The sequence below is a fragment of the Amia ocellicauda genome, chromosome 3, assembly GCF_036373705.1.
Source record: "Amia ocellicauda isolate fAmiCal2 chromosome 3, fAmiCal2.hap1, whole genome shotgun sequence".
In the NCBI taxonomy this organism is placed as follows: domain Eukaryota; kingdom Metazoa; phylum Chordata; class Actinopteri; order Amiiformes; family Amiidae; genus Amia; species Amia ocellicauda.
This window is the reverse complement of record NC_089852.1, coordinates 37,924,207-37,936,961: the sequence shown is the minus strand read 5'-3', so window position 1 is coordinate 37,936,961 and position 12,755 is coordinate 37,924,207. Positions and strand designations below refer to the sequence as shown.

General features: G+C 39.7%; 2 protein-coding genes across 5 annotated transcripts in view; one reads left to right on the top strand and one right to left on the bottom strand.

Annotated features, from left to right (window-relative positions):
* gdpd4a (glycerophosphodiester phosphodiesterase domain containing 4a) overlaps window positions 1-5,790 on the top strand; it is a 28,289-nt gene extending 22,499 nt beyond the window's left edge. For all 4 annotated transcript variants that reach the window (XM_066699316.1, XM_066699318.1, XM_066699317.1 and 1 more), the window contains exons 12-16: window positions 110-267; window positions 1,296-1,443; window positions 2,951-3,033; window positions 3,371-3,450; window positions 3,746-5,790. In XM_066699316.1, coding sequence (XP_066555413.1) covers window positions 110-267; window positions 1,296-1,443; window positions 2,951-3,033; window positions 3,371-3,450; window positions 3,746-3,858 — 582 coding nt within the window. In that variant the 3' untranslated portion in view covers window positions 3,859-5,790. The remainder of the gene's footprint in view (window positions 1-109; window positions 268-1,295; window positions 1,444-2,950; window positions 3,034-3,370; window positions 3,451-3,745) is intronic.
* A 1,561-nt stretch (window positions 5,791-7,351) lies between these two features.
* LOC136746675 (unconventional myosin-VIIa) overlaps window positions 7,352-12,755 on the bottom strand; it is a 48,013-nt gene continuing 42,609 nt past the window's right edge. Inside the window, exons 48-50 of the mRNA XM_066699314.1 lie at window positions 12,222-12,305; window positions 11,663-11,782; window positions 7,352-11,088 (exon numbers count right to left, since the gene is read on the bottom strand). Coding sequence (XP_066555411.1) covers window positions 10,996-11,088; window positions 11,663-11,782; window positions 12,222-12,305 — 297 coding nt within the window. The 3' untranslated portion in view covers window positions 7,352-10,995. The remainder of the gene's footprint in view (window positions 11,089-11,662; window positions 11,783-12,221; window positions 12,306-12,755) is intronic.

Below are 12,755 nucleotides of genomic sequence, written 5' to 3'. Positions count from 1 at the left end.
TGCTACATTGTTATTTGTAGAACTTCTTTCATTAAAGCTAAAAGGAAAAGGGCAGATAGGGACTTGGCTGTCAGACTTGGTTGTTAATAGTTTGTTTCCCGGCCTGCAGGTGCTATGGCTGCCCAACGAGCTGAGGGACTTGGTGCATGAACTCGAGCCAGAGTTCCAGCAGACTTCTGGAGAGAAGGCCTCTGTGCAGCAACTGCAAGAGGATCACGTTGTCAAGCTGAACCTGCACTACAGCACGATGTCAGGGGAGCAAATCAGGTACAGATTGTTCGTGTCCTGGCAGGTTGAGTCACACACATACGACAGTGGGGCGAATACCCCCTCAAACCAGTTGGGCATCAGCTATGAATCGGGGAGAAAGCTTTGCAAAACTGTAGTAAAGATACAGTAGGTCCTGTGGAAGGAGAAAATAAATGTTCCCACAGGAGCTGGCTGCTTTTGTAGACAAAATGAAGGTAATCAGACAGAACAAATGACGCTGACGCATCGGCAATTACATGAGATTCTATTTTACATCTTTTCAATACGGTTTAATTCACAGCTCATCGAAGACTGATTCAGTGCATTTAATTCCAAATGGCCCTTTGCGACGCCCACAGTCTTACCCCAGAGTGCGCCATGTGGCCCTCAGCAGTGCGGGGGTCTGGACACTGGCAGTGAGAGCCCGGTGGGTGGGCATCGCAGATCCTGGCACAGCGTGTGCTCTTCCATCCCCGAATACAGCAGCAGTGTGTCAGAGATTTAATACAGACAGCCAATTATGATAATCTAAGTTATTATGTCCCACACAGAGCCATTATGCATTAACAACTCTTCAAAACAGGAAAGCGAGAGATCACAACAGAGCACTAATAGGTCCTCCGGAGTATTTAGCCACATCATCAGTGTCTTCGCAGGCACCCACTGGGGTATTTCTGCCAGAGCTGGCTTGATAGCACTGTGCTTTATTATGCAATACTTCCTGGGACTGGATAGTCTGGAAGAAAATACAGCCACAGTCCAGAGACGACTCCTGGCTGCACTTTACTGGATTTTGGAGTTTGGTTTGAAGCTCAGGAGTTGATTTTATGGAAGCTGAAGATTAATGCTCACAGGCTCACTTCTGAGCAATACAGTTTCCCTTTCATGTAAATGATTTATTATGAAGCTGTAAAACATATGTTACAGGTATTAAAAAGTATATAAGAACATTTGTCTGCCAAAAACATCATCATAAATTCAGAATAATAGAAACTCGTCCCCTTTAATTAATTTCCAGTTTTGCTCTGTTTTTTTTGTCATCCTAGTAAATATTCTTCAGTAAACATCACCACCAACCTGTATGTGGTCAGTCAGCCCTGGCTCTACTCTCTGGCCTGGTGTGCAGGCGCTCACTCGGTCACGACAAATGCAGTCCACATCCTGAGGAACCTGCACAGACCGCTGTTTCTTATGGTGAGTTCAATCAATACATCCCATTTATAGTGCTTTATAGAAAGGTTTTATGGTTGTTATACTTTCTGCATCTGTTTCCTGCTTGTGTTTCTGTCCTTTATTAAAAATCAAGGTGCGTGACTTATTTAGGCAAGTCTCTGATCACTCTTTTGTACTGTGTTTATTCATCCAGACACACAAGTCTTTTTTTCTTTGTACACTTGGAAACACTGCCTGTATGTTGAATTGAATTTCCACACCGTTACTGATATTCTAGTTCTAATTTATGGCTTGGCCTGCTCTTATTATTATTATTATCTATAAGAGCTTGCTGACGTCAGTCGTGTGGTTGTAAAGAGGAGCTGATTTTTATATCAACACCTCTTTAACGATCAGTCCCTCCTGGATAACATAAGGCCAGGTTCTGTGGCAGTTGACAGAACAGATGTCCGCCTCTCGAAACGCACACAGTCAGCAGCCACTTCCATTCTGATCAAACAAAATGTTGAATAATGGAAAAGGATCAATGATCGGAACAAGGGCGCCTTTATGGGCACGCAGTAAACAGCGGCGAGAGTGAGCCAGCGCTTGACAGTGTCAGGACTGTCTTTGAAAAGATGTTTGGAGATCTGCTCACTGCCCCTCTCAACCCCCCAGCAAAATAAATGTTCATTCTTCAGCTGTTTGTATCTTCGTGAGTCATAATTGTTGTGGGTTTACTAGCAACTGCCAATTGACATATTTGGGGGGACTTAGTAGGTTTTTTTGTGTTTACTGTTGTAAGGCAAATAAATATATTAAGGCAGAACCTTAATATACACATACACATACAGCTCTGGAGAAAATTAAGAGACCACTGCAACATGATCAGTTTCTCTGGTTTTACTATTTATAGGTATGTGTTTGGGTAAAATGAACATTTTTGTTTTATTCTATAAACTACTGACAACATTTCTCCCAAATTCCAAATAAAAATATGAATGGAATGGAATGGCTGCCATACATGTAGAGATGCTGATTTAAGAAACATTTGCAGTGGTCTCTTAATTTTTTTTGCAGAGCTGTATATATTCCCAGCTTGTTTTATGGCAGAGTGCATTCCGGGAACCCACTCACAGAGACCCGAGTCTTTTTCTGGGAGTAGTTAAAAAATACAGACGCACATTCTTCTGAGAACCGATTACAGTACAGCAAGCCATTTGCCATTAAGTGGATTTTGAAGTTTCCACTGAGTCTTTCTACTGAGAAAAACAGAAAATGTCATGAATTGAATCATGATGCCATATTGTTATAGGGTTTAAATGATCTTCTGTGATAGTGACGTGAAATCTAATCCCCTCTATTCCCTCTATTAGGGGTGTTTTTAGTGGGTACCTAATGCTCTCACTACTTTGCATTGAACCAGGCTGCTGCTTTAACCCACATTCTTAGTAAATGCTGTTTTATTTGTAGACTCTCCAATCTGGTCCTTCAGTTTTTAATTGTTTTATTATATTTTACAAATATCTGTATTTTGCTTTTTTTATAGACCCCGGAGGAGTATAGCCTGATGTGGATTCTAACAGATGTGATATCAGCAGTCCTCATTGTTGCTGTGTTTATATTCCACTGGTAAGGACTAAAGATGGTTTGATAGACATAAAAACTAGTGGAAAAGTATGTCTTATTTTTGGTAAAGTAAACCCTAGTCTGTTTGGAATTTAAAAGCATGGATTTGTCATGGCTACTGTCATACCAATAAATAGAGGAGTCTCTGAAAATAATCTAAGGAAACTGCAAGCAAGCAAAAAAGTGACATCGAAAACAGGAAGACGCCTCTCCAGCAGCACAAAGTTGATCCCCGGGCTAAGAAAATGCAGTGTTGTTTTTTTGCGTGTGTGTGATAGTTTCACTTTTCATGGCTTAGTATGGAGTGACTTAATTGGACTGTCTGCTGATCTCTTTGCAGGTGGCGAGAACGAGGTTTGCCTTGTTGTTCGGGTAGCAGACAGACGCATGAAAATGGGCCATACAGCAAGTTCAGAACTGGTAAGACTTTCTTCTCTTTTCATATCTTTCTATACATACAGGGATGATGTATTTAAGAGAAAGGAGCTAAATCTCCTATTTGGGCATACAAATGAACTTTGAAAGCACTTCAGCAGACCTGTTTTGCGAGTTTTCTGGATTTGTCTTGAGCTTAAATCTACAGCTTGTAGTATTTTATTCTGAGGTCTGTAAATCAAACAGTAAAGATCTTGTGGAAATAAGAAATAAGCTGTTATACTAGACAGTATGGATCTTGTTTCTGGTCATTGATTGTGCCCTTTTTGTCCTCCGGCAGAGCTCAGCGACGTGTGGTCTATCTCAAGTATCAGTGTCCGAGGGGAGAACCGGAGCCTGCCAGCCACCCCGAACCTGCCCACCATCTCTGAGCAGCATGAGCCCCCTGTCTGACCTGCGCTTGCAGGGCACTCAGCCCTCGCACCGGGGGCCGCGGGGCCGACACCTCCCATCCTCTCCTCTCACTGCCCTCTGATGTTCACATCATCCAAGTCCATGGAGGGCACGTTTGGCTGTCAAGGAGCCATCTGCAGATTCATGCTGGGACATTCTTTTCATATATGAAGAGTAACATAAGTAGCCTGCTTTGCACAGCTGTTGTGGGGAAAAATGTGTTTTTTCGGACCGTGGATAGTCCTGGACGCACCTCATAGGGATATTCAGCTTCCTCGGTCTGTTACCAAGGGGGTGGTAACTTGTTGTGTGTCTATCGTTTCCTCTTTATTTCAAACTGCGAAATAGGAGCTGAAGTGTTTGTTTGAAAGAGGATTTGCATTGTCAAGATAGTATACAAAAATATATATAACTATTTGTCTGCGTAAGAATGGGATAATCCACATCAACTGTGCAAGTGGGCAACACGTGTTTTTTGTAGCTTTAAAGAGTTTGTCTTATATTTATGTGAGTGAATGAATTAATGTCTGATGCGTGAATGTGCTTTACTAGGAAGAGTTTAGTGTTTTGAACCTAATATATGAATGTATTACAAAGCACAGGGCGCTATTCCCATCCATGAAGCTTCAGCATGGCAGTAAGTGCATGAGTCTGCATTTACCGCTTCGAAAAGGATCCATTTATATATATATATATATATATATATATATATATATATATATAATGTGTGTGTGTGTGTAGTATAACATATAGTTTTCAGGGATGTCCTCTTTCTAATTTTAGAGAGAGAGAGGAATCGATTCTTCAAAGGAGTGCCATAGGATCCATACTGACCACAATGCACACACACCACTGGTTTAGCATTTCATCTGAAGAGGCATCCATCCAACAACACAGTACCTAAACACCAAGCATTTTTACACTTAAATGATGTAACCTGTGAGATGAATGATACAGCAAATGCTATTACCTGTTGTTTGCCCTAATACAAGCTACAGCTAGAGCTTCTGACACCTGACAATCACTGGAATTTGACAGAAAAAAAACAAAAACTGTAAAATGTTATAGCAGCGCAAAGAACATATTAAGAAAATGTAAATGAATGTAAAACCCTGATACTAATATTTCATTTAACCAGTTAAGTATATTGTTCATTTTATAAAGGCCTATCCCATGGTTTGGCTTCCCTCTGCTTAATGTTACAATGACCTTTGATATTTAATTTCTTCTGCCCATTAGTTGGTTGCATCCCCATTCGAAAGGGGGTTGGTTGCCAATAGAGGGGTGATTTGTTTACCTGTCTTTGTGTGGGCCAAAGAAACAGATATTAAAAAAATAATCTTAAAGGCCACAGATATGCATTTCACAAATGGTAACAAAACTCATTTCCATGGCTTTTGAAATTGCAGCCAAAGAGGTACTATGCACATACATCGTTTTGGTTTTATTAGATGCACGGCCATAAATATGACAGATGTTCTTGTTACAAAGGGATGACTGCTGCAGCTTTCATTACTGGTCGTGTAGGATTTACCACTGAAACTTATTATTTTTCAGTTTGATCTAAAGCATGGTTAAAGAGGCCTTGACTTCAAAGAGGACTATATATTTGCTCTCTCCTCCTGGGTTTGATGAGGTGGAAAAGCCACTCTATTGCAGAGCTGATACTCATTGTTATTTTTATCATTTGTAATTTTGTTATTTCTTCAAGAGGGACTGAAATTATTATTTTTTGTAATCTAAGGACCAATGCAAGGGAGCAATTCTTTATACATATTTCTTTGCATGACTCCATTGCATAAGGACTCGGAAAGGATACAGAATATTTTTAACCTTCACACAGAAGACTTGAATTAATGTATTATTTTTATGTGACTACTGTAAATCATGAATCATAAAGGAAGACAATTTATAATAAAAGACTGAAATGCATTGTGTTTTTGGTTTATTTTTCGTGGTTGTGGAGCTCTCAAATTTAAAATGTCTCTGTTAAACTCAAGAAAGACATTTATATGTGTCTCAAAATTGAAGAACATATATTCCAAAGTAACATGAAAGATTGTACTATAAATACTTTTACTGTTTACCCTAACGGGCAGTATTTCACAATGTTAGGTTTTGTCCTTTGATGTTTTGCAGCTACAGATCAGAGTGATAAGAGTCTTAATGACCAATAGCTAACTTGGTTATATAATGTGAAAATACAGTCTCTCAGACAGCTGCTACTGTTGCATATTACCTTTCTAAGGAGAAGAGGCCAAGGTTTCAGTTCAGGTATCATTTAAACCGTCTCAGATTGTCTTTCTGTTGGAGTCTAACTTTTAAACCGGATAATGTTACAACTAGCCAGTTTTTTTTTCATGCAGAGCGGTCTGGTTTTCTTCCAGTGACATAATTATTCATCTTAATACCTCAATATAATCTGTTAATGAGAAACATATAGAGTTATTACGTCTGTTGCCCACATGGATGAGATCGTAATGTCTTCCTGCAGTACAGATCGATTGCTGTTTCTACAGCTCTTTGTTTCACACCGCACTTAGTGCTGGTTCGCACACAAATGCTATTTAATATAAACCACCTTGCTTTTCATCTGTATCTGATCATTATAATAGTCTTATGGTGCAAAATAAGTACATAATGTCACTGTTTCCAAATCAGTGTTTCCAGTGCAGTTTCATTAAGGTCAAATCAAAGTTGCATTGAAACTTATAACCCAATGTAATGGCTTGCATGGAGCATATGTGTATTGAAGCACTAGTTGATATAATGGAGATTCATGGGTGAATTCCTGCTACCTGCTGACTGGAGCTACAGTGGGACCCCTCGGGCAGCCAATTAAGCCATTGAAATGGAGCAGATATACAGAATAATTATTCAGTAATCAGTGACCCAATTAACACCATATAATGTTATTTTAGAAATGTACCTTGTATTTTCACTGATTGCTCCCATTTTAATTTTAAAGGCAGCAGATGACAATCATACACGTTAAAAGTGTGTTTATAACAGTAACAGAATCTAAGCAAGAACAGTGTGTTAGACCATTGAAAGAATCAAAATGTTATGTTAAAATGAAGCATAACAAATGTGAAATCATTAGTTGATTTACAGTAGATTACAATAACAGTTAAAATGGTTTTGCAAGAACATGTCCAAGGAGAAAACTGACAAATGCCTCTATTTGGATCGCAGGATGTGAGCAGAAACACTTTGTCTGAAACCTATTTAACTTTAAAATCTGTATATCTTTAAACCTTTAAACCTAAACATCTTGGAACATTTTCCATGCTCATGCTGACGCAAAACAAGAACATGATAGCCAGTGATTCCAGTGATTGTCAGTGTAGCGTGATTTTAATTTATCTTCCAAATACACCAGAGAGACTGACATTAGCGTTTAATGGCTATTCCTTTTTTTTTCCAACAGCAAACACGAAATATTCTGCAAAAACAAAAAAGAATGAAGCATGGCAGTAAAGCACCGCTGCTGTAAAAGGGTAAAATGGACGTGTTTATTATTTAAACTATCACTTCAAGAAATGTGCATAGTCAATAAACATGATCAGAAACGTACATTTTTACAGTTACTTACAATCCTTTTCTTAATATGCATTACAATTATCATTATTACGTCACATTCAGTTCTCAGTAGATTTCAGGTTTTCAGTGGTAGGTTCTTGATTTCTGGGAGATAAAACTGATGAGCTCCAGACTCATTATAACACAATCACTATGATCATTACCATAGTTACTGTCATTTTCTCAAGCAGAGTGGAAGGACAGCTGTCTGGGAGCTGGGGAGGTCACATGGGAAATGTTCATTCAAACTGGCCGTTGCATTGGATGTGCTCAGTATGAGGCAATGACTCTGATGTGGACAATTTAACCCAAAATGTGATAAAGTTTAGTTGATGTACAAGTCAGTCAGCAAACCTATACATGCATCTCTGCACACAAGACAAAAGGTAATTCAACATTTACAAATCCTGATATTCTTTCATAGACATTAATTATATGAATGCATTTATGTATTTACTTACTTATTTGTTTGTTTGTTTTATAAAACTGGCTCTTTACAAGAAAATGCACATAAGCTTGTGGTACAGGATCACTAATGTTCTATAAATTATGAAAACATCAGATATTACATTATTTAAGATGACCTATGCACAGTTTTATAGTGTGTTTATTGTGTACATTAAAATATACATTGAACATTTCTTTGTTAAAGCAAAATACACAACCTACAGAGATTGCATTTACCCAAAACAATACATTCTTTCATCCTTTTTACAGCTGGTGTCTCCAACCCTGGTTCCCACTCAGGTTTCTATCACGATTTATAAACACCTGAATGTATTTTAATTAAGCAAGTAGTTTGGTAAACTCAATCATTTAGAGACCATTGGTCCAATCATCTGAATACCTTCCACCTCTCCAGACAAGAGTTCCCTTGCCTGACTGGTTTATTGGTTGATAAATCACACATTAATCCAATATTTAGACACTGGTGATTCAGGGTGACCTATGAAATAAAGTGGATTGAGGCTGTCCAGGACCAGGGTTGGAGACACCTGCTCTTACACTGTCCAGCCTAACCAATCTACTGCTTCCACGACACTGCCTATTTCAAACACAAAGCAGATTCACATCCAGAAGCATGATCTGAGATGAAATGAGATGATTGCTCACCCCAGTACCTCTTTGGTTGGTGTATAGTAAGTGGGCAGCAAAATTAGTGAGCAACACAGCTTTAATAAAATATAAGATCAGAAGATTTGATTAAAAAATGCTGAACCTGAAATCCCAAGCTCTAGGTATTCCTTTGCGATTGATTCTGATGATGCCCCGTTTCTCAATATTCAGAGTTTGATGATCAAACTCACGGGTAACTTATTTGGCGACTACTGGAAGATGTCTTTGCTAGGTCACCTGTAGCTTCCTACACTGATTACTAACAGTTCTATCTTATGTGCAGTAATGAATTTCCCCTTGGGGATACAGTATATATAGTGCATTTCACAATCCATAAGTAAAGGGAAGTAATGCCACATCGGTAAGTATTAGTTAAAAAAAAAAAAAAAAAAACACCAGTACCATAAAACAAGACCACCTAATTTAGTGGACCGCAAAAACAAAAAAGAACAGCATCATTATTTAAAAAATATTAAACATTATTATGACACTAACAGTTGCACACAATCATCTTTAATTGGAGCAAAATGGGGAGCACTACAGACTAAGAGTGGGTGACAAGATTCGAACAATGATAACGAGAAGACAAAAACAAAATTCTGATTGAACTGTGCATTATGGTGCATTTTCAAAGGCCATGAGTGAATTTAAGCCTAGAATGAAGCAAATTCCTATGATGCATAAACACTCTGTGATTTCTGACATACTTTTCTCAGTCTCCTTGTCCAGTGCACTTTGTTTTTATTATTAAACGAAGCCAGGTGATTAAGAGCAAAACTGCGTCAACAGCTGTAAACACGGACCAACATCTGGTGCTACACTGATAATACGGTTTCCTAAGGAGGGAAAATATTGTTTCTTGAGCAGGTTAGGCAACTCCAGTCCTTAAGGGTCCGGTTCTAGCAGATTTTATAGGTACCTTTCAATGAGTATCTGATTAAGACCGGGCATTAACAGGTCTTGATTTCTTATCATAATAATTACTCCAATAAATAAAGTAATTAAGACCTGAGGTGAAATGAAAACCCCTTCGGCAATGGGGTACAGTCCTGTGGATGGTAATTGCCTATCCCTGATCTTCAGTAATACTTGCTAGTGGAATAGTAATGCCAATTGCCATTCCAACATCCAGGCTTTCAGTATGAGATCTTCAGCAGGTTTCAGACAGGCATGTTAAGGCCACCAGTGAGTGTAATTTGAGATGCCTCTCATCTTTCTTTATATAGTTTTATAGACTGAAACTTATTTCTGTTCTAGCACCTGAATAACAAAGCAATACATTCACAGAGACATGAGCCAACCCCAGAGTCTTTGAAACAGTGCAATATTGAGGGAAGTCAAGAATCAGCGAGTCACTGGACAAAACGTGAATACATTGTCTAAACCAAGCAATACTGTGAGGCGGGCAAACGTTCTGATTTGCTCAACCATTTAACAGAGATAAATAATAATAACAACAAGATGTGTTCATATTCCTTATTACTCTAACTAGCATTTCATAATAATAACAATACAAAAATGATAATTTCATTTAATCTGGTCCATGCCGTTTACAACGGTGAAAAACTGAATGAAGTATGACTCAAAAAGCTAAAGGCTTTGCAGTTTTGACCCCAATGACAAAGATAGCTGACCAAGGACCCAGGTACGAGCAAGAAGGAACTGCCAACTTCCTGGACACTCTAACACAACCATTAAATCCACCAATACACTTTGATGTTCAGTAAAGAATTAGCGTTATTTTACATAGTAGTTTCCTGATCACTGTACAGTGATAACAAAATATCACTTTTAATGTCTCCATTCAGATTACATTCCCTTGTGCTGGTTTATAATAGGCTCCCTAGTTGCAGACTGAATCCCTGCTACTCAGGATAAAACCTCATTGACCGATTGTCCCCCTAATGACTGACAAGGCAATTTTGTCTTGGCAACTGTTCTGTCTGCTAGTAGTGTATTTCGGAGACACCACCCAACAGGTTAGCAGTGGAAAGGCTCGGATAACTACATGTGTGTGTGTTTATTTGCGCTTGTTGGCTTGCGTCAGATGACAAAGGCATGCCCCAGTTTCAGACTGTAGTTGCCGTAACATTTAGCACTTGCCTGGCAATAGTGTGTGTGTGTGTGTGTGTGTGGGAGCATTTATAGGACATGGGGTAAATGCGATTGATTTAGTCCAGACCTGGGGCCCTGACCTTAGTTAGCAGCTGTGCAGTAAAGGGACTGTGCCGCAGGGCCGCTAGATCAGAGGTAGTCGTCTTCGCTGGAGGGAGAGGTGGGGCTGTTCTCGTCAGTGTCGGTGTCCATGGAGCTCAAGGAGGGGCTGCGGCTCATCCTCCACACCTGGGTGGAGAAGGTGCTGGCCCAGCTGCAGGGGTTGCCCAGGGGACGAAGCAGACGCAGGAGCTCCAGAGCCCGGTGCCACTGCTCGCGCTCAGTTCACTTGCTGCTGCCCCGCGCACTGCGCTGCTTGGTCATGGTGGTCAACATCTGGCTGATGTATGAGGTCAGGAGATCGTCCATCTTGTAGCCCTGTGTCGGCAAACAAAAGCCCATGAGTGTTTGTCATCATCAGCTGAGAGGTTTTGCACATTTTAACCAGCGTCCCTAGCCATATCTCTTCCAACCGAGTCATGAATTTTTCAAACACTTCTGTTGTAGTGCATGCCGAGTCATAAATCATCTCAGGATGGTTCTTTGCCTCACATTCCCCCGCATCAGTGAGGAAAGGACAAACAATTTCTCTGTGCGGCATCACACAGCCTACTTTATTAAGCAGGCCTCAGCAGGACTCTATTTTCCTTCACTTTTATTTTTCCACTCCATTTGGAGTCGATGGAAAGAGATACAAGTTGTCATCAAAAATGTAAAAAAAGTTTGAGAAGAGACAAAACAAATATTTTTTGATCTGATGTCAGGCAACAGAGCACTAGTACCCACATGAGTTGTGACTGTGAATAGCTGTTCATAATCTGCTGCCGGAGATATTGCAGTGATTGCTATGAGACTGTTCTATTGCACCGAACCGCGAAGTGTGTTAAATTGGTTTATGATTTTCTGCGGCTGATTCCTATGAAGTAGGAGGCAGAGTGAGAGACGTACGCACCAGTGAGGTCTCGCACAGGAGCTTGCTGCCTCGCACAAGGTTCCCGATCGTGATGTGAAAATAGGTGTTGCCACTGCTCCAGTTGGAGATCTTAGTAAATGGGTGGGTGGTCAATATGTCCTGAAATCACATTATTAACAATTCAGACACACAGCAGTTTGTTCAACTGCATTTGTTCAACAGTTGAAGAAACACAAATTACACAATCAAGCTGTTGCAAGTCAACAAACCTGCAAGTGAATGTCACATTACATTTTTGATATAACTTAACTATAGTGAGTAGGAAACCTTTGCTCAAACTGGGAACAAAATAAGTTAAATAAGATCAGTTCAAGTGAAACTTCTGGTGAATTACCAGGGGTACTGCCCCATAAATTCTCACACACTGAAGCTTGTCCTAAATACATCTGCTGGAAACTAGACATACTGTATGTACTAATGGGATATATTTAGCAATATTGGGTACACAGGGGACATTGCTAGTAAGCAGTGGGAAATATTACAGTTTATTCTGGAATAGTCTAGTCCGGTCAGAGGATTATTGTATGTCATGACCCACCTTGGTCTTTGGATCAATCAAGCTGACCCCATGCTTGTTTATGGCAATCAGCAGGATCTCTGGGAAATTTGGCTCAGTGGTTTGCTGTGAATTAAATAAACAGGACAGGCATTTTTTTGGGTAGCAGCATTAGTTGCTTGATAAACAGTACATCACTGGACCATGTTTCAGAGCAGGTGAATGTCCTGTGGACTTTGGAAAAATCATCCATTGGATTCATATTCATAAAAACCTTAACGTTTTTCACACAGAGAGTTCTCACAATCTGGAACAACCCCCCCCTTCCCATGATGTGGTTGAAGCCAGACTGGATAGGATGCTTGGATCACTTAGTTAATAATGGACACCAAATGAGCATGATGGGGCGAATGGCCTCCTCTCTTTTGGAAACTTTCTTATGTTCTTAATTCTTTAGTATTGTGTGAAGTTGTGAACCCACCCCGCTATTTGAATCCAGCACAACAATCAAACACCATTGTAGAGGACTATACACTCACCTAAAGAATTATTAGGAACACCATACTAATACTGTGT